Source organism: Tasmannia lanceolata, unplaced genomic scaffold (assembly GCF_043159265.1).
Source record: "Tasmannia lanceolata isolate RefF3 unplaced genomic scaffold, GAP_Taslan_0.1 ptg000008l, whole genome shotgun sequence".
NCBI lineage: Eukaryota > Viridiplantae > Streptophyta > Magnoliopsida > Canellales > Winteraceae > Tasmannia > Tasmannia lanceolata.
Genome location: NW_027518685.1, coordinates 17,116,801 through 17,138,831, shown reverse-complemented (window position 1 = coordinate 17,138,831; position 22,031 = coordinate 17,116,801). Strand labels below are relative to the sequence as shown.

Sequence of the window (22,031 nt, the reverse complement as noted above, 5' to 3'; positions counted from 1 at the left end):
TTCAAGTGGGGTCTTATTAACACTACCTTTCCTACCAGAAGAAAAAGGAAAGGATAAAAACAGCCCAGAGTGCCCTAAATCGTCATCAAAACTTTACAAAAAGAAAAGACACACAGCCTAAACCTCATCTTTGTATCTGATTCGATAAATGAACGAAAAGAACCAATCTCAGGCCAAGAAAATAAAAAGGGGAAGAGCAAATGGGCGAGGAAAAGAAGAGGAAGGTTCAGTTTCAGATATTTTTCATCAAAGAATCGTATTCTCTCATATCCCACTTACGTTTCTCTGTCTCACGCAATCAAGATGATGCTCTCTTATAATATCATCTCTCTCTCTCTCCCTTTCGTTGGATTCTTAAATCTCTGAGAAGAAGATAATAAGATGGGCAATTTCTTACGCTTACTAAGGCATCAGCCTCGTAGTGTAGAGAGGGATTTGAGCCCCACAAGTACCATGTCTCAGTCCTCACTCTCACAAAGGCATCTCCCTCCACAGAGGAAACTCTCTAGGAAATATGAATTCATTCCAGACAACTACACTTCTCTTGAACAGGTGGGTTTTTTTTCTTTCTTTCGAAAATGTGGTTTGTTTTTGCCTCTGCTCTTATCTGTTGTTCATATGGCACATTGGGAGTGGTTGGGGCTAGTTAAGTTATGGGTTCTTACTATATAGATGTCTTATGAGGTTTAAATCGTATTACCCATGGTAAAAAAACAAAAACTTCTATAATTTTTTCCTATTTATTGACCATTTCTTGCTTGGCTAAAACAGTCGAGCAAAGAAGATGTTACATGCCTAGATGGGTCCTATTTGGGGTGGAATAAATTAGTTTAGATTTTGTGGGTTTTCGAGTTTGATTTATTAGTTGTTTGGTATGGGGAGATTATTAGAGATAAGGGTTAGGGTTTCTAGATTAGCTTGGGTGGTAGGTGTTTTAGAGGAAGTGGTTAAGTGGCTGCGAGTGGATTTTCTATTTGGTATAAATAATCTTAATTAGCTTTTTTCAAATCACTAAAGAAATTTATCCTGGAAATTGTGTGTTTTTTGCACACAGAGGACTTTGACCCTTCCCTTGAAGTGGGTCGAGAGGCTGATCTTTCCCTTAAGAAGATCAATCACGTTGCGAACTGATTTGGGTTTGTAACAAAAGAAACCAAAAGCAAACCACACATTAGACAACGCGTGGTTTGTCAATAGCCTAAGAGAAGCTCCACAAGCTGTCATCATCAAGCAATTTCAAGTCTAAGAGAAGCTCTACCCAATACAACCAACAAAACAGCACCGACAACAACCAACAATGCAATGAATCATCCACCGACAATGCACCACCAGCAATACCAACTACAAACCCACTATAAACGCCGCCAACGAACAATCATCACCAATAACAACCACATATGCCAACAACAACAGACTACCATCAATACACAAATAAGTCACCAAAGAACTACCAACAAAAGGGGTCACCTACATCAACCCGGAGCAGCCAACGAGACAACAACAAATGCTAAGCGGAAGGAAACAACGAGCAACACAAAGAAGAAACCAACCGACCAACAAATCACATAAGGAATCATACCAACAAAAAAAGACGAAACTATATCATGCGGAAATGACAACAATACAACACGACAACAACAAGACAACAACCGAAGGCCTTCAACTTGCAATGAAAAGATTACTCTCAAGGCACAACACCTCTCTCGGACATTTTACCAAACACTTGGTGTGCACCTTGGAGAACAACATAAAGGCCATTAAACACTACGGATAGAGAGTAGGAAAAACAAAGAGCAAGATGGAGTGGATGGGGGATAAGACTCAAAAGAGAAAGAAGAAAGGATTTAGACCATAATGAGAGGGGTTTAAAGAGCTAGGAAGAACTAGAAAGAACACAACAATGTATTAAGATTTAGAAAAGAAACGTATTTAGGGATTTCAAACAAGAATAACAAAAAAGGAACAAGAAGAAAAAGAATGGATTTAGGAGAATGAACAAGAAAAGAAAGATTTGGATGGAGAAAAGAGGGAAAAGAATGTACAATAATAGATCTTTTGGGATTTTTTTTTTGGGTGTTTTGGAAGATGGATGAATCTACAAGTGGTACTTACAAGAAAATATTTGGGGTTTAGGGACCCAAAAGAAAGGGTTTGGATGGATGGATTTGGGATTTTGGATGGATATTTAGGGTTTTGAGGATGCCAAAAGGGATTTGGGAAGAGTATTTCTTCTCAAATGGGAATTCAGAAGAAAAAGAAAGGAAAGATTTAGGTTTTGGATTTTGGGTTGAGGTTTAGGGTTTGGGGTTGTAGATCTACTAAAAACAGGGGGAGATGATGGTTTATGGCAAAACCATATGAGTTAGGGGAGCCACGAGAGAGAGAGAGAGAGAGAGAGAGAGAGAGAGAGAGAGAGAGAGAGAGAGAGAGAGAGATTACAGAGCGGGTTGGCAAGGGATAGGCAAGAGAGAAGGAATACAAGAGAGATTTTAGGGTTTGGGGTTACGGAAAAGACAAAAAAAAAGAAAGAATATGGGAGTGGATTGGCGCTGATGTGCCAAAAACAGAGAGTTGGAGGGATTTTAGGGATTTTAGTGGGAGAGGAAATAGGGTTTTTGAGAGAGATTTCAGGGAGTGCACAACTAGGTTGCGGGGTTACAGAAAAATAAAGGAAAAAAAGGAGTTTGGGAGAATAGAGAGAAAGAGAGAGAGACTGGCGTGTGAAAGAGGAACTCTTCTTCTTCTTTTCTTCTTCCTAGGATCTTTGCTCTGTTACCATGTTAGAATAGATAAGGATAAGGAAAGAAGGAGAAGAAGAGTAGAGAAGAGAGGCACGTGAATGGGAGATGATGATGGGAACTCTTCCTTTCTTCCTTTCTTAGGATGTTTGCTCTGATACCATGTTAGGAGATGAGGATGAGAGGAGAAGAAGGAGAAGAGTGAGGGAGAAGGTGAGGATTCTCCACTAAGGAGTCCTCCCATGTAAATTATGTATATATAAGCCTAAATTAGGGCAACCTTGTACAAAGACTACAATACCTATCATCATACACATAATATCTAAACCACCCTTACATACTCTTCAACACATTTTTTAGAAGATCTTGTTTGCCAATGACCTTCCATTGTATATACTCTTAAACTCCTCCCACAACCCCCTTGCAGTTGTCTCAGTTGAAACATTGAACAATATGATGTCGTCCAAGGCAAGAAGCAAATATGCACATGTTATTTGATCGTTATCATCAAACTCCTCATCTTTCTTCTCTTTTGGTTTCTTCTTTTTCCCCAAAAGCGCAACAGCACAACCATCATTGACTAACACAGCATGCATTTTTAGTTTCCAAAATGCAAAGTTTGTGCCATAAAACCTTGGAATCTCAAATTTAGTTGCACTTTTTCAGCCATTAGGGACAAATCTACAACAAGATAAACACTCCTCTCCACCGACCTACAAAACCTGCAGCTCTGATACCAAATGTTGGACTAAAACAACCCCAATAGCGGAGATGACAGTTGCAGGTAAACGTAGAAATCCAGCGGAAGAGAAAGGAGTAACATAGAAAGAAACCACTAGCAAAACCCTAGCTCCTCCAAGAGAAATGGACTACAAAGCTTCATTCATTTTCCACGCCAAAAAGATGCGTATCAGCATTCCCGTATAAAATTCCCGTTTCCACTCTTTTTTACACTTTCCACCCAAAATATCCATTTTCCATGCAAATCTTTATTCAACACCTTTCCTTTTATGTGTTTCCTGCTTTAACGTAAAAAGGGCGCAAACTTTTCTACGTATCCAATTACGACGTAAGGGATATATTTTCTCCCTTTCCTCCATCGACACCTTTTCAGTTTTCATGCATTTCACTTAAAACGCCTTTACCCACATTCCGCTGTAAAGGGAAAGATTTTGCGGAAAACTGTCTTCACCGTAAACATTTTTGTTTCAATTGTGGATAATTTATTTTTTTAAGAGGAGTTCATGTGGACCCTCTTTGGTAATCTTTGGAAGAAGAAAAAATACACTATTGAAAAGAGAGAGAAAGGAATAGCACTGATATAAACGTGATTACACTATATAAAGATTAAAAACTTAGAAGCTCAATCTCTTCCACTTTCTTCTTCTATTTATTGACCATCGAGTAATTTGTTTTTGCTATCAATCAGGCTACCTACTTCCACATAAAAACAAACTCTCTTCTAAACCAATCATCTAAAAGTCCTACTATAAATAAACTTTCTAATAGCTATCTATTCAACTGGGTAAACCAAAACCAAAAAGAAAAAGGACTCCTATGAGAGAGTCGGTGGAAGAATTGTGAACGTGTCTTTCACCACCGACTCTATCCTTTTCTAAGAGTCCTTGTTTTTTATATTTGTTTTGTTTTTAGAGTTTGGTTTTATAAGTAGTATATTAGATAGGTATTGGAAGAGTTTGTTTTAGGTGGGTTTCTTTTGTGGTTACCGATTCACACCACAGCTGTTATGTATATAAAGGAAGTTGAACATGGGAATAAAAGTAGAGTGCTTTTTCACGGGTTTTGCACATCTCAAATATATAATTTGTCTCGTCTCCCTTATTACTCCAATATTCTTTCTTCTAAAGACACCAAAGAAGGTTTACAAGTTGTATCAGAGCAAGTTGTTCGATCGGAATACCAGATTGTTCTTGGATTTATTTCGAGGGGATATCGAAGTGGGAATACCAGTTTGTTCTTTGGTTGCTTCGAGGTGATATCAAGGTTGGAAGAAGAGATGGCGGAAAGTGTAGGTATGTTGGCGGGGATTGAAAAGCTCAACAATACCAATTACATCTATTGGAAGTCGTGCTTGGAGTCGTATCTTCAAGGCCAAGATCTATGGGAGATAGTGAATGGCAACGATACTGAGGTACCAGAAGAGGGAGCGGATACGTTAAGGAAGTGGAAGATTCGTGCCGGAAAAGCGTTGTACGTATTGAAGGCGTCAATACAAAAGGAGTTGATCGAGCATATTAGAGATGCAAAAACTCCGAAAGAAGCGTGGGAGGCACTCTCATCTCTCGAACGATGCACGGTTGCAGTTCTTGGAGAATGAGATTGGCTCATTAACACAAGGTAATTTATCAGTTTCTGATTATTTTATGAAAGTTTAAAACTTGTGTAATGAGATATCTCAATTAAACGAGTCTAAGATTAGTGAGAGCCGGATGCGGAGAATGATTATCTGCGGCTTGAGGCCCTAGTTTAGTCGATTTATCACCACTATATGTGGCTGGCCAACATAGCCGTCTCTCCTGGAGTTGGAGAATCTCTTGATTAATCAAGAGATGTTGGCAAGGCAAATGGCCGGATTGTCTGTAAAAGAAAGTGAGGAAGCGCTTGCGGTGAATAGCAAGCGGAAGTGGCAGAAAAATAAGAAGCCAAAGGATGGCTATAAGATAGATGATCTGGCTAATAACAATGACAAATCACAAGAAAAACGTGACTTTTATTGTTATCGATGTGGCAAGCCTGGTCATGTTAGAAGAAATTGTCGGGCTAGGATTGAGACAGATGATGAGAATTTTGTCGTCGAATCCAAAGACAAGGAGGAGGAGGATGATGGTGAATGAGATATGCAAGCTTCTTTTACTTGTGATGTGGCAGTGGAAGAGACTGCTACGAAATTTGACTTTGAGGAGGAGATTCCTTTTGCACTGAATGTTGCAGAATCTCCTGTTGTGAAAAGTCAAGTGTGTGTAACAAGCTCTTTTGGAAAGAAGATTATTGACTACGAGAACGATTGGTTGATTGATTCTGGATGTTCGCATCACATGACTGGAAATCAAAATAAGTTTATGTGGTTGCGGAAATATAATGGAAATCATGCAGTTGTCACGGCGGATAATTCTATACATGCTATGAAGAATGCGGGCGATGTGACAGTTACCTCACGGTGTGGTGAGGAAAATAGCATCCTCAAAGATGTGTATCACGCATAGTTGCTGGAAACTCCTTGGGCGGGTGGGAAACCTGTTTCCCTTAACATGTGTTTCTCGCGGTTGGGAAACTCATTGCCCCTAAAATGAGGGAAACACGTTTCTGAAACGTTTTCAAAATATGATACAAAATTGGAGAAATATTTCTAAAACACATGGGAAACATATGGAAAACTTATGTAAATAATGTGTAAACGCGTGATAAACGTATAGGAAACATGTGTGGAACATACGAAAATCATTTTCGAAAACACACATAATTTCCTAAGACGTTTTTCGTACCATTTTCTATTGTTTCACGTTTCTCGTTTCCCCTATATTTTTTTTTCATGCGTTTCCCGTTTCGTTTCCCGTTTCCGTTTCCCACCCTGGTAACTATGGTATCACATACCGGGTATGGCGAAGAATCTAGTATCGGTAGCGCAGATCACATCAGCGGGCAGATATGTGCTGTTTGGACCAGATGATGTAAAGGTGTTCGAGAAAGTGGATGTTTCTAGCAATCCAATCATCCGTGGAAAACACCGCAATGCCAGATTCAACAGATTTGATTGGTATTTTAAAAGAGAGATAGGATTTGATTGTGCTACCACAAGAAAATCATGGTGTAGCAAATTCGAATTCGATCCAAAGGATGAAAAGTACAATTGATCTCTCACAGATGGATGAAGATGTGTTAGAGTCAGAACAGGAGGTGCCACGTCAAAGTTCGACGGCAACCCCACAAAATGGTAGTTCGACGAGCAAGAGCTCTAGTCCATGGAAGACTGGAAAAAATCTGTCACATGAAAAAGATATTCTAGGTTCACCAGAAGAGTTGGGACCGTCGCAACTTGAAAATTTTGAAGAGCGTGAGTTTAGTGCATGTAAGCCACGGAAATCGATGCGTGTAACAAAGGCAAATCCAAAGTATGTAAATTTGGCTTTTTTTTTGAGGTGGTGGATTTGCCATTTTTTTGAAGATGCAAAGGGCGTCAAGGAGTGGCGAATTGATAGATCGCGAAAATTTTCTCAGAAGGAACTTCGCGTGGCTTGTGAAGAGTTAACGCTGAAGGGGAGTGCTAGAGTCACTGATGTCTCATGCACGGTGTCGGAGGGGCCGGGCCGACGGGTTTGAATCGTAGTTAGTTTTGTGAGTCGGTGTTGAGGGGGAGAATTGTGAACGTGTCTTTCACCACCGACTCTATCCTTTTCTAAGAGTCCTTTTTTTTTAATATTTGTTTTGTTTTTAGAGTTTGGTTTTATGGGTAGTATATTAGATAGGTATTGGAAGAGTTTGTTTTAGGTGGGTTTCTTTTGTGGTTACCGATTCACACCACAGCTGTTATGTATATAAAGGAAGTTGAACATGGGAATAAAAGTAGAGTGCTTTTTCACGGGTTTTGCACATCTCAAATATATACTTTTGTTTCATATCCCTTATTACTCCAATTTCTTTCTTCTAAAGACACCAAAGAAGGTTTACAGTTCAGAGCTCAACCGGAGTTGAACTCCCTCAGTCAAATCATGAGTCAAGTCAATTAGGTCTTATGTTGGTTGTTTTCTCATTATGTTAAGAGTTTTGTCCTATAAAATCTCAATCAAAACTCCGTTGACTCATCCTAATTATGGAAAAACTGACCTTGTCAACCATTTATTTATCCAAGTCAACTCTCTTTTGGCCAAATCTCTCTGAGTTTGAAACACTAGGTGGGATCTTATTGAATTACGATGAGGTACACACACTGTTACTTATAGTGGTCTCTACCTTCGATTGATCGAAATTGTTGTATAAGGATTAGAGTTGGGAATCTATATAAGGTCTCAATCGTAGACCTTTCGGGTATCATGTACATTGAAATCTTCAACAAAGTGGAAGCCCTTGGATCTCCTTGTATGACCAAGTTGATAAGGTCATTGAGTTTACAAAAATACCATCTTGAAATCTAAAGAGATGGGTTCTCAATATTTGGAACCTGCAAATTTTTAGCGAAGATCACCTCAAGAAATGGTGGTAGAGGATTGCTAAAACCTCCAACAACCTGTGTTTCCACATACATAAGAGTCAAACATGATAAGAGGGACATATATCTTCAGTTGAGTGGATGATTAGGGGGATGAGCTTTTAGCCTCATTGCAGAATCAGCTTCGCAAAGAAATTTTATATGAAAGACTTGGGTGCTGCAAAAAAGATTTTGGGTATGGATATTCAGAGGATTAGGAAGTTGGGCAAGGTGAATTTCTCCCAAAAGCACATCAATAAAATTCTTCCGAGCAGTTTAGAATGAAATATTTTAAGCCACTAAATACTCTTGTAGCACCTCACGTCTGATTTTTTATGGCTCTATTGAGGAAGGATGATGAGAGATATGACATCTCTCGTGTCTCATATATGAATGAAGTTGGGAGCATCATGTATGCCATGGTTCATACTTGCCCAGTCTCACAAGTAGCCGATATGGTTGGTAGATATAGGGAGAACGCAAGGAGCAGACATTGGTAGGCAATGAAATGGATACTCGATTATTTAAAGGTACACCAAGTGGTGGTCTGGACTTTGATAGGGATAGTGGCACTACAAGATGTATCGAGTTTGTATTCTGATTATATTGGGAACTTGGAGAGAAGGAGGTCTGCTATGAGCTATTTATTCACTCTTGCAGATGGTATTGTTAGTTGGAAGTCAACTTTATAGTCAACGGTTGCATTGTCTATGACAAAATTATACTACATGGCATTATCTGGGGGAGTGAACAAAGCTATATGGTTGATAGAGCTGGTGGGTGACTTGGCTTATGGGAGGATATGCCTATGTTGCATGGTTTTGTCCAAAGCACTATTAATTTGGAAAAGAACCAAGTATTGTGAATGAAGACGGAGCATATTGATGTCAGATACCATTTCATTCACGAAATCATATGAGGACGTCATTTCTTTGGAGAAGGTAAGTACAAAATAATATCCAATGCACATGATGACAAGGCATCTTCTAGTGAACAAGTTCAAGCTTTTCTTGGACCTGATCATGTGTGGAGAGGAAGTGGAGACTTCAGGCAGCTTGGCCAGATAGAATGGTCGAGTGGAAGTTTAGGACGAGGAAAAGGATTTTACAAAGACTCTCAGGCAACTCAGCCAGGGGTGTTAGGGGAGGGAGAACCGAGTTATTAGGGTGCGGCCCCCAATTGAGTTTTTAGGGCCCCATTGTAATCATAGGGGGCCATAGGAAGATACGTAGGGTAGAATTTGAGACGTAAACATATTACAACCTTTCTAAGTCTTTTGTCAAGACTAGGAGTGTTCTATTATTGGATCTACATCTATGAGAGAGTAATCTTAAGATGAATGCTCAAAGTTTCTAATAGGCGAAGAGCGTAATCGTGACCGGTAGTTAGCACTCTCGTAGATGTGACAATGAAAGAAGCATTAGCTAACTAATATTGTAAGAACATTTCATTTGTAAGATGCAAATATTCTTAGGTTCTAAATCATCTCAAACTCTTGCAGAAATACCATAGAGAAACCATCAGGGCCAGAGGCTCTGCACCTACAATGGTTGAAAATAATGAACACTTAATCTCCTAGGGGAATGAAACGTCCAAGTGGAGCTCCCCTAAGATATTAAAATTGAAAAATCCCCCTCGATCAAGGGGTCAACTCCTCATTCAGTGTCATAAATATTTGAGAAGAATTCAATAATCAATTTGTCAATTCCCTTTCCTTCAGTAAACATGAAGCATTTATTGATGAGCTGTGTTGAAGATACACTTTCTACTTGCCATCACAGGTCAAATAGTATGCTGAAAGTTATTGAACTTGCAGCAAATTCAACACAACAGTTTTGTACTAGATTTCAAGCTCTGATAATGAGGGTTGAACGGTCATTTTCATGCCCCAAGTTGTGAATAAAAGAAATATTGGACGGAGAAGATAAGTAACTATAAAATTTTTAATTTGCATTCTTTATAAATCTAACTTTAAAATTGATTACTTGGATGGCCATATCATTATTTTGAAGTGGTTGACTGACCTGTTCGAGAAAGAAGGGAGCTCATTGCGAGGAGTTGCAAAATTTAGAAATAACACCATTCTTTTAGGCTTGTAGGTAACTACTTAAGAGTTAAAATTCACCTAATCTGTAGCGATTTAAAATTTCTTAAACCAACTATTTCTTGTCATTGAACGTCTTCAATTTGAATCAAAATAGAATCATTTGGAAACAATAGCATTTCTTCCAACTGAATTAGTTCAAGTTCTTTTCTACATTTTCATTTCTGCATTGACTCTGTCAAACTTTATGCTTTCATGATTTTACCATTACATAATGCTTTGGTTATATAATTATTTCAATTACACTGTCTTGATAAATGCTTGCCTCTTTATTCTTCTAAATATTTCTCTATGTGCCTTTCCTATTCCTTTTATGCGTAGGGTTAAAACCAAGAAATCATATCCTCGTCAGCAAGTCCTGACTGAATGTTTTCCTTTTACAGGTTACAACTGCCTTGAGGGAAGCTGGTCTAGAGTCATCAAACCTTATAGTTGGAATTGATTTCACTAAAAGCAATGAATGGACAGGTTTGCTGAAGTGAACTAATATTCTGATTTAATGGGGACCTGCGATTTATTTTCTTTTTTTTCCATTAGCATATTTTTTAATAATCGGGTTTGTTGTTTTCCACGAATAAATTATCTTTGGAAATTATTGTGTTCTTCTTCTTGAAGGAAAACACTCATTCAACAGCCAGAGCCTGCACGCAATTGGTGCCACACCTAATCCATACGAGAAAGCCATTTCTATTGTTGGGAAGACTTTGTCTCCTTTTGATGAAGACAATTTAATTCCTTGTTTTGGGTTTGGTGATGGTCAGTCTGTGCTCTTCTTTAGTGGGATGTATTTAACTAGTTCCTCTGCTACAAATTGTTTTGTTTCCTTCTATCTTTTTTATCAATAAGAATTTTTAATTTAAAACAAAGTCATTACTCACTTGGAGGCATGATTTATATTTTGTTATATGAACCTTTTTCCGTTTGACTTAATTCATTTGCACATGGCAGCAACCACTCATGATGACACAGTGTTCAGCTTCCACAGTGATCATACACCTTGTCATGGCTTTGAAGAAGTTCTCGCCTGCTATCGGAAGATTGTTCCAAACCTGAGATTGTCAGGTTGGTTCTTTATTTTTTTGTTTCCAGTTTGTTTCATCATATGCGTCGCTGAATAGAGGTTTTTTTTTCTTTTTTGAACGGCGTCACTGAATAGAGTTTATTATTATTATTATTATTATTTTTATTCATCAAGTTATGTAACATTTTCTGAAATTGTTTTGGTCCGAGTATTGTTCCTGATAAAATTCTAGAATTCTACAATTTTATTGAGACTCCAATGGATACTTGACATTTATTATCACAATGATAGGACAGGATCCTTGCATAAAACTATAGGAATTGCTCTATATGTACAAAATGTTATGACACTTTTGTTGTTCCTAAATTATGCTTAAATTGAACATATTTTATCCAATCAAGTAGAAGCAAGAGGAACGAAACAACTTGGATTAACTTCTGCCTGGTTTATTATATATTAATTAGTAGATTTTTTGAAAGGAATTGAATAGTCCAAACTCCTCATAGCAGCTATAAGGGGTTATATATTGAAATACATTAATTTCAGAAAAAAGATGTTATATCAAAACCATGTCCAATGTGTCGATACATCCTTGTTGTTGAAGTTCTACTTTAGGAGGAATAAATTTAAGTACATGATAATTTTTCCAGGCTAAAGGTTGTATTGAATTTATTTAGGACTTTTATTAGTTGTATAATTTCAACTTAGAAGTTACAACCCACCTAGTAATTTTCCATCATTATAACAAATTGAACTCTTCTTTTAACGTAACTGTTGTTTATTCTACCTAAATGGGATGCATTGGGCATTTTCTTTTTCTCCATTTTTTTTCTAAGTAGCTTTCTCACACAGTTAAGTTTGTACAATGTTGTTCTTGAATTGTGACATGATTATTCTTTTTTTCAGTGACCGTTAATTAGTATCAACTTTCAACTTATCTCCAAATTTTTTGCCATGATTTCCTTTATATTCAATATGTTTGATCGTAAGGATCGCAGAATGATAGTTTGTTTCATTGTTTGGAAGGACCAACTTCTTTCGCACCAGTAGTTGAGGCTGCAATAGACATTGTTGAGAGAACTGGTGGACAATATCATGTGCTAGTTATCATTGCAGATGGTCAGGTTGTGTGGATGTATACTTATCCTTTTTCTATTTCTTTTACCCTTTACAAAGAACTAGATGTAGACTTCTCTTGTATTATGTAGGTTACAAGAAGTGTCGATACAAAGATTGGAGATCTAAGCCCCCAAGAAGAGAAAACAATCAAGTCAATAGTCGCTGCAAGGTATAGCCTAGTAAACTGTTGGATTTAATATCTTAGAGATTGTTAGGATCCCCGATGTTATAGTTCTCTAGCCATTTTGAGTGACTGTAAATTTGAAAATGACTCATCATTTTTAGGAACTTACTATTTTTTCTTTCTGAATCAACAGCTTAGAAGGTTGTTTTCCAGATTTAACATGTGGTTTCTGCCTAAATTCATCATCTTTTGTGTGAATGCAATAAATGGTATCTTGCAAACCAATTTGGGCTAGTGTACTTGGTTAAGTTGATGATAAATCAGCTTATTCGAATTTATTGAGGTAAAAAAATGGTAAAAAAAATTAAGTGAGATTTGGAACTCAAACATAAATAAAGAAGGAAAAATACTATATTTTTAGACCCATTTTATTTCTTGGCAATTTCAAAATTCACTGTTGTATAAAAATACTACTACTTGGACTCCTTCCATATGAAGTGATGATTCCCATTACAATAACTGTGATGCTCATGCCTTAAGTTAGCCAATGTATTTACCAATATATTTGCCTAAGAGTATACAATCTAAATCCTTCCCATCCTTACAATCAAATTTTGTATCTTCATTGATATGTTTTTATCAATAAGGGTTTAGAGTGGTTTGATGATCTCCCAACTTAATTGTATTTTGTATAGCTGATATGTTTTTATCTTCTTTATGTTTTCCCTTTGTATGCTGAGGACCAACTCGGTTCCTTTTAATCAAATATATCTCGCCATTTCAAAAAAAAAAAAAATTTGTATCTCCATTGATGACATGACTATTCTCCACAGAATGTAATCTTATTTGTTTAGCCCATCAACCGTGAAGTATTATCACCACCGACTCATAAGAGTCCTTATCTTTTGTTTTCTTTTAGAGTTTTATTAGTTTAGGGCTTTTAATAGATTAGCTTGGAGGTGTTACTGTTTATCTAGGATGGCTAGAATTTGATTTCGTCTAAATCATTATATGGTGTAAATATAAAGAAGTTACAATCGTATGAATAAGATTAGAGTGGTTCAACATTTCTTCACAATGCTTGTACGGTTTTGAAGTTGTGTTTATCATAATTTTTCAACTCTATGTATAGAAACTCTCTCTCGTTAATTCTTTTTCTTCCTAGATTAACCAAAGAGGGTTTACAAGTAATATCAGAGCAGATGTTCGATCGGATTACCGGTTTGTTCTTGGATTTGCTTCAAGGGGGATATCAAAGTGGGAATACCGGTTTGTTCTTTGGTTGCTTCGAGGTGATATCGAGGTTGGAAGAAGAGATGACTGAAAGTGTTGGTATGTTGGTGGGGATCGAAAAGCTCAACAATACCAATTACATCTATTGGAAGTCGTGCTTGGAGTCATATCTTCAAGGCCAGGATCTATGGGAGATAGTGAATGGCAACGACACCGAAACACCAGTAGAGGGAGGAGTGAATACACTACGGAAGTGGAAGATCTGTGTTGGAAAAGCGTTGTACGTATTGAAGGCGTCATTACAAAAGGAGTTGATTGAGCATATTAGAGATGCGAAAACTCCAAAAGAAGCGTGGGAGGTACTCTCATCTCTCTTTTCACGGGCGAACGATGCACGGTTGCAGTTCTTAGAGAACGAGATCGGCTCATTAACACAAGGTAATTTATCTGTTTCTGATTATTTTATGAAAGTTAAAAACTTGTGTAATGAGATATCTCAATTAGACGAGGAGTCTAGGATTAGTGAAAGCCGGATGCGGAGAATGATTATCCGCGGTTTGAGGCCTGAGTTTAGCGGTTTTATTACTGCTATTCGTGGTTGGCCAACGCAACCGTCTCTCCTGGAGTTGAAGAATCTCTTGATTAATCAAGAGATGTTGGCAAGACAGATGGTCGGATTGTCTGTGAAAGAAAGTGAGGAAGCACTTGCGGTGAATAGCAAGCGGAAGTGGCAGAAAAATAAGAAGCCAAGGGATGGCTATAAGAGAGATGATCGGGCTAATAACGATGAAAAATCACAAGAAAAACATGACTTTTATTGTTATCGATGTGGAAAACCTGGTCATATTAGAAGAAATTGTCGGGCTAGGATTGAGACCGATGATGGGAATTTTATCGTCAAATCCAAAGACAAAGAGGATGATGACGATGGTGAATGGGATATACAAGCTTCTTTTGCTTGTGATGTGGCAGTGGAAGAGACTGCTACGGAATATGACTTTGAGGGGGAGGTTTCTTTTGCACTGAATGTTGCAGAATCCCCTATTGTGAAGAGTCAAGTGTGTGCAAGTAGTTCTTCAGGAAAGAAGACTATTGACTATGAGAACGATTGGTTGATTGATTCTGGATGTTCGCACCACATGACTGGAAACCGAAACAAGTTTATGTGGTTGCGGAAATATAACAGAAATCATGCGGTTGTCACGGCGGATAATTCTATTCATGCTGTAAAGGATGTGGGTGATGTGACGGTTACCTCACGGCGTCGTGGGGGAAATAGCATTATCAAAGATGTGTATCACGTACCGGGTATAGCGAAGAATCTAATATCGGTAGCGCAGATCACATCAGGGGGCAGATATGTGCTATTTGGACCAGAAGATGTAAAGGTGTTCGAGAAAGTGGAAATTTCTGGCAATCCGATCATGTGTGGGAAACGGATGGAGACAATGTACGTATTATCAGCAGGAACGGCTTATGTTGATAAAGCTCGCCGTAATGAAACTCCAGAGTTGTGGCATGCGCACCTTGCGCATGTCGCATATGATAAGTTAAAAATTATGGCGAAATGAAACCTTGTGAGAGGCTTACCACTTCTCGAGAACGGGGAAAATACGGTTTGTGCTGGGTGTCAGTTTGGAAAAGCACACCATCAACCTTTTCCTCGATCAGAGTTTTACTCAAAACGACCATTGGAGTTGGTTCACTCCGATGTATGCTGTCCAATGAAGCAGAAATCTGTAAGTGGAAACCGTTATTTTCTTATATTCATTGATGATTTTTCGAGATATGTTTGGGTGTATTTTCTACAGGAGAAATCTGAAGTCTTTGAAAAGATCAAAGATTTATGTGCACATGTAGAAGCTGAAACAAGATTTAAGATTGGTTGTTTGAGAACCGATAATGGTGGAGAATACACTTCTCAATTTCTTTCTACCTATCTAAGAGATCATAAGATCAAAAGGCAATTCACTTGTCCTGAAACTCCACAACAGAACGGAGTTGCGGAAAGAAAGAACAGGCACTTAGTTGAGACGTGCCGGAGTATGTTACATGGGAGGAATGTTCGTCATCAATATTGGGCGGAGTGTATATGCGCAGTTGTATATGTAACTAGTCGTCTTCCACAACAACGACTTGGTTATGAGTCGCCTTACCAAAAGCTCATCGGAAAAAGGCCGTCAGTTAGACACTTTAAAGTGTTTGGTTGTGTTTGCTATGTGCTTGTGCCAAAGCAAATGAGGACAAAGATGGAGAAAGCGACGGTTCGAGCTATGTTCGTTGGTTATGATGAACAAAGGAAAGGGTGGAGATGCTTGGATCCATGTACGAAAAGGGTCTATGTGTCAAGAGATGTGGTGTTCGATGAAGCGTCATCTCGGTGGTCCGTAGAAAACACCGCAATGCCGGACTCAACAGATTTGATTGGCAGTTTGAAAGAGAGATTGGATTCAATTGTGCTACCACTGGAAAATCATGGTGTAGCAAACCCGAATTCGATCCAATGGGTGAAAAGTACAATTGATCTCTCATAGAGGGATGGAGATGTGTCAGAGTCGGAACAGGAGGCGCCACATCAAGGTTTGACGGCAACCCCACAGAATGGTACTTCGACGAGCAAGAGCTGTAATCCATGGAAGACTGGAAAAATCCGTTGTGTGAAAAAGATGTTCCAGCTTCACCAGAAGAGTTGCGACCATCGCAACTTGAAGATTTTGAAGAGCGTGAATTTAGTGCGTCTAAGCCACGGAGATCGACGCGTATTCCAAAGATGAATCCGAAGTACACAAATTTGGCTTGAGGTAGAGGATTTGGTATTTTTTGAAGATACAAAACATGTCAAGGAGTGGCGAATTGATAGATCGCGAAAATGTTCTCGGAAGGAACTTAGGGTTGCTTGTCGAGAGTTAACGCTGAAGGGGAGTGCAAGAGTCATCACTGATTCATGCACGGCGTTGGAGGGGCCGGGCCGACAGGTTTGAATAGTTTGGCGAGTCGGTGTTGAGGGGGGGAATTGTGAAGTATTATCACCACTGACTCATAAGAGTCCTTAATAGATTAGCTTGGAGGTGTTACTGTTTATCTAGGATGGCTAGAATTTGATTTCGTCTAAATCATTATATGGTGTAAATATAAAGAAGTTACAATCATATGAATAAGATTAGAGTGGTTCAACGTTTCTTCACAATGCTTGTATGGTTTTGAAGTTGTGTTTATCATAATTTTTCAACTCTGTGTATAGAAATTCTCTCTCTCGTTAATTCTTTTTCTTCCTAGATTAACCAAAGAGGGTTTACATCAACGACGTCACCTACATGGTTTCAAATTTCGGTTTCAGAATGCATTTCTCTCCTCACCGAAACCAAATTTCGGCCAAAATCCAATGAAAAAAAACAATTATTTTATCCCGTACAAAATTTCGGCCAAAATTTCAATAATTTCGGCTGAAATATTAAATAATGAATAAAATCGTGATTTTTTGGTGAAATTCCTTAAATTTCGGGAAAACGAAATTTCGGTCGAAATAAAGTAAGGTTTCGGGTATTACCGATTTCGATTTCGGTATTGACCAAATCCGGATTTTGGTCGAAATTTAAAACCATGGTCACAAAAGTCTACCTCTGTAATCAAAGTATAGTGATGGTACACCATAACGAAGCTTTAGACTTATAGTCTTATACTGTTTCCTAATGGTGAACAGAGTATCTTAAATTTCTTAAGAAATGTGAATCCCACCAGGTAAGTGAAAGTAAAAGGGGCAAATAAAAAACGAATTTGTATAACCCAACCCATAAAAATTTGATTTATATTAGTAATCAACTTAATGGTTTATATACAAAACCACAGTTAATGACATTAAAATGATGTGGCTATTGACTAGATGACTTTTTACAGTATTTGTCTTAAACGACACAATTCTATGAGACCTAGATTTTGGTCAGCTTCCAAGCTTCGGTATTGATGACTAATTAGTCGTGTTGCGGACGAATGTTTCATTGTTGAATTGTCTAAGTCAATAAGTGTACCCTTAACGACTACCTGCGGAAAGAAATATAAACATTACTGCTAAAATAATCGCAACTGAATAATAGAACAAGAACAACATTTAGATGAATTGGACAGGAAGGATGAAAGTTCTTGGAGCAGAGATCCCAAACTCATTCGACACTAATTATTGGTCAAATAGAATTCCATTTACCAAAATTTAGAGGTCCTTTGTTTCAGACTTTAGAAGAGCTGTAGGTACAAACTTAGTTCTTCTCAAATTGAGATCTGATGTAAACATAAACAGAAACATGATCAACCACATATATACCCAGATAGAGAACCTCGGAATAAATGTAAATCTTAGTACTAATCAGGGTGTCCTATTCATAAAGACCTGAATGTTCACAAATGTAATCCTTTCCTGGCCATAATTTTCCTAATCTTACTCAAAGAAATCCTTTAACTGCATTGTAGGCATATGTCGTTCTCATAACTTGTATTATTCGAAACTATGAGACTAACACTTCATCCACCTGAACATGGTCTTTTGTGGTTGCTGTTGGGCTTTGTATTTGAGCATGATGGAGACTTACAAAAACATTGTGCAGTACACTTGATGATGCACTTTTGTCATGATATCAAATAACGACAACTTGGATTGTTAACTTATATAATCACGCTAACTTGGTTTAGCTCAATACTTCACTACTGACAAGGTGGCTTAAAGTCGATATTTATTCGATATGACAATATTTTTGGAAAATAAAGGTCCTTTTCATATAACTAGCTGCTATTGTAGCTTATAGTCCTTTTTATGCTTCTTCCTTGTGAGAGCTCTGTTAGTGTGATCCAATCATGGAAGACCTTGAAAAGCTTTTTTGATTGACAGTTCCTATCCTCTATCAATTGTACTCATCGGAGTCGGCGATGGACCTTGGGAAGACATGCAGAAATTCGATGATAAGATCCCTGCTCGTGTATTTGATAATTTTCAGGTAACACAGAAGCACCTTATGTGATTGTTTTTGGAAGTTTGTGAGATTTTTTAACCATGCGTTTTTAATGAATGCTGATGAAATTTACTTATGCAGTTCGTTAATTTCACTGCTCTCATGTCTAAAAATTTGACCCCTTCCGAAAAAGAAGCAGCATTTGCTCTTGCTGCACTCATGGAGATTCCTATTCAGTACAAAGCAACCATGGAACTCGGTCTCCTTGGGTAGGAAGCGTAAATTCATTTCCTTGGCTTGGCTTGGATTTCATGTTCTTTAAGCTTGAAACTTGGATGTATTGTGTATGTTAATGCATTTATTGGTTAAAAGACATGTGACAGGGAAGGCTAAAAGTGCAAATTGGCGTCCTCCCCCAATTTCTTACTCGCAGCAACAACGCCCTCCTCCAATTCCTTTAACGCAGCCACAACGACAACCATCGAATGGACCAAGCAACATTCCACCATCGACCTCAGATGAACAAAATCATGTAAAGAAAATAAAATTTAACAAGTGCTGTAGCTTTCAATGTCTGGGTTCTGTTTCTGATGCCTTTTTTGTCCAAATAGGTGTGCCCAATTTGCCTGACAAATACAAAAGATTTGGCCTTTGGGTGTGGGCATATGGTAAGATACCCTAGCATCTTTAACTGCATCATAGCTACGAATGGCTTCCAGTTGTTCTGGTACTTGGTTTAGTGACTTTGTGAAACACTTGCCCAATTGCAGACTTGTAGAGAATGTGGGCAAAGCTTATCCAGATGTCCCATATGCCGTGAAACCATTAGGTCACGTTTGAGGTTATACACAGGGTGACATGTCCGTGCATTCCCTTAACCTTGCTCATACTTTCCATATCCCTTTCTTCCTTCTTTCAGATGATTGTATTGCTAACAGCTTTGTACATTAGCTCCTCCTTTAGATGATTGTATTGGTAACAGCTTTGTACATTAGCATATGTAAGAAAAGAATAATATTGCCATCATTAGAAAGGTTTTCCTATTGCACTATTGTATTCCTCACAAAAGGAGGTATCTCTCAAAAATTTGTCTATGTACTGTTAAGTCGTTGAGTTCATATGTATATCAAGAACTCTGTCATGTAATTATTTATTGGTTCAAATAAACTTTGTTTGGCCTTTGATTTCTCCTTGGTTGGTTACGCTGACCATTCTCCACCTTGTAATTTAAAACAACCGCAACTGATAATCAGAACCTGGAAATTGGCTTCACTGGTGCAATAATCATTTCTATCAGTGTACTTACATCCGGAACAATGAGAACCATCCACAAACAAAAAGTATTTACGTCTCCACAAAACCTTTCATATGGAATGTCATTTCTTGTTCATATGGACATGAATGTGGTATTGTAATTCAAGCCCATAGAAGTGGTAATGTTGAAGATTAGGTACAACCCAGTTGGTAACGAGCATAAAAAGTCTCATGGAGCTGTGCTTAGCCATTACAGAAAAAAAAAAAAAAAAGATGTTCTTAATAGGAATAGAGTGAACAACCTTTTCCGATCTGAATTATTTGAATTTTCTGAAAGGGACATGAATAGGCATAACCATATTTTGATAAGATTAGGAACACTTGTCCTATATTCTTCACCAGCAGTTACAATTCCCAAAAAACTGTCAGCAGACTTTGACAGCTGGTTAAAGCATATGGGACAAGTTGAATTGGTTCCATTTATCAAAACATGGGTGTGTCTATACCATTTCTCTTTCTGAAATTCTGACCGAAATGTTTCATGGAACTGTGCTTGGTCAAAAATTCAAGAGAGAACATGGGTGGGCAGCCCAAGCAGTCAATTGACCCCTTAATTGGCATTCATCTATGACTTAACCATTCTTGTTTTGAGTAGGACAGTGAATGATGTTGAAGTGATTCAAGTCCTTGTCTTATCTTGCTTGTTAGGCTTATGCTCATTTCCTGAGAGTATAGAACTCTCTTGGTTGTTTAGATGCCATTATATACAGATGCTTCAGTCTATGACAGTAGTTCAGATACCACCTTAGTTGTCAACCCAATTCTAGAGGAAGTTCCATTTTTCTTTTGGATTGGGACACTTCGGTGTTCTACCATTTTGGTGTTTTGGAAAAGATGCCCCTATATAGAATATTATGGTTTAAGAAAATGATAAATGCATATACGCACATACATCATTTTTTTTTTAACTTTATTGTTGGGTATTTTACTTTCTTTTGGAGTCTGTCATGAGTTGTAAGTTCCTAATTTGTAGGGTGTTTATCAAGTAGGATATTCTATGTTTGGTAGAAGTCTTTTATGGGTTCGTAATTGTTGTCTATAGCCTGTTAGCCTTTAGGTTCGGAGGGATTAGCTGTTGTAGACTTGAGTTCTACGTCAAAATAAGATATATTCAATCGTTGTGACATTAGTAACAATCTAATTTAAAGAAAACACTCTACAATCAGTCAAGATGAAGCAGTATTCTTGCCAATAAGGTGCAACTTCTTCCTCCCCTCTACTCCATTCTTGACTATCTACAACATGTAAAATCAATCTATGATTCTCTCTCCATTATCCAGTGCCCCCTTTCTGATGAAGATTTTATTCTATATGTTGGAATTTTATATTTATTTCATGCTTTAATGTTTTTTGTCTTTTATATGAATCAAATTTCAATCAGTCACAAGTTGTAACTTTTACAACAACTTGCTATTTCTTTATGAGTTATTATACCACTTCAATATTTAATAACATTGCAAATGCCGTCAATTTCATGCGTTTTATGCTTTTAACTCTTTATAAGATTTTACACATTGTTTAATATATTCGACAACTATTTGCAAACAGTTCGAATGGTGAGAGATAGGTTGGAAGGGGGAAAATCGTGTATATGTGAGAGTTTTCTCTCTTAGCAATAACATACACAATGGGAAAAACTCTACTCTTTTTTTGCTCTTTTTTCTATAATTGTGTTTTTACAAGTTTCAAGCTTTCAAGTCTTTGCAAGATTTCATTTTATTTGGGCAAATTGTTTGGCATATATCATGTTCGCCAGGTCCAAGCTGGTGCATGCACACATTCAATGACAACGTGTAGTGGTGTTATATCCTAGAAATAGGTCGCAAGGAACCTGATTACATACCAACGGTGGTGGGGGCGATAATCTATCTTAAGGGTAGCGCTCTGCCGCTCAAAATTTATTTTATTTGGATCGTATTTTGGTTTGAATCTTGCTTACAAATATGCAGATTGCATACACTAGTATTGTGGGTGAGTTCATATTCTTCTATTAGCTTCTTGATATATCACTTATATTGTTGAACTGATCTACATGCCCCAATTTATCCCAGCAATATACACTCACAAACCTTGTTCTCGAGTAAGAATAATTCACTATTGTTTTTTTCATTTGTGATCCTCTTCCCTCATTCGATGAGCTCTATTTTCTTCTCTTTGGCAATGAGCTCTTCCTCAAAAAAGCCTCTCACCTTTCCAATGAGCTACAACAATCCATTGCCTTTGTTTATCAACAGAACA

General features: G+C 37.7%; 1 protein-coding gene across 2 annotated transcripts; it reads left to right on the top strand.

Annotated features, from left to right (window-relative positions):
* The first annotated feature begins 54 nt into the window (after positions 1 to 54).
* LOC143884615 (E3 ubiquitin-protein ligase RGLG4-like) lies at positions 55 to 19,669 on the top strand. Of its 2 annotated transcripts, XM_077388268.1 has the most exons (11): positions 56 to 552; positions 10,429 to 10,513; positions 10,661 to 10,801; positions 10,994 to 11,107; positions 12,093 to 12,190; positions 12,275 to 12,354; positions 18,419 to 18,524; positions 18,621 to 18,748; positions 18,852 to 19,011; positions 19,091 to 19,147; positions 19,250 to 19,669. In XM_077388268.1, exons 1-11 carry the CDS (start codon positions 382 to 384, stop codon positions 19,334 to 19,336), a joined length of 1,227 nt encoding a protein of 408 aa, XP_077244383.1. In that variant the 5' UTR covers positions 56 to 381; the 3' UTR covers positions 19,337 to 19,669. The 2 variants fall into 2 exon arrangements, with proteins under 2 accessions (XP_077244384.1, XP_077244383.1); XM_077388269.1 differs by lacking the exon at positions 10,661 to 10,801 and having other exon boundaries at positions 55 to 552.
* Positions 19,670 to 22,031: the final 2,362 nt, after the last annotated feature.

Coding starts and splice junctions, on each gene's coding strand:
- LOC143884615 (XM_077388268.1), top strand. CDS start 382: ATGGGCAATTTCTTACGCTTACTAAGGCATCAGCCTCGTAGTGTAGAG. Junction 12,191..12,274: donor TTATCATTGCAGATGGTCAG/GTTGTGTGGATG, acceptor TGTATTATGTAG/GTTACAAGAAGTGTCGATAC. Junction 12,355..18,418: donor AAGTCAATAGTCGCTGCAAG/GTATAGCCTAGT, acceptor TTTGATTGACAG/TTCCTATCCTCTATCAATTG.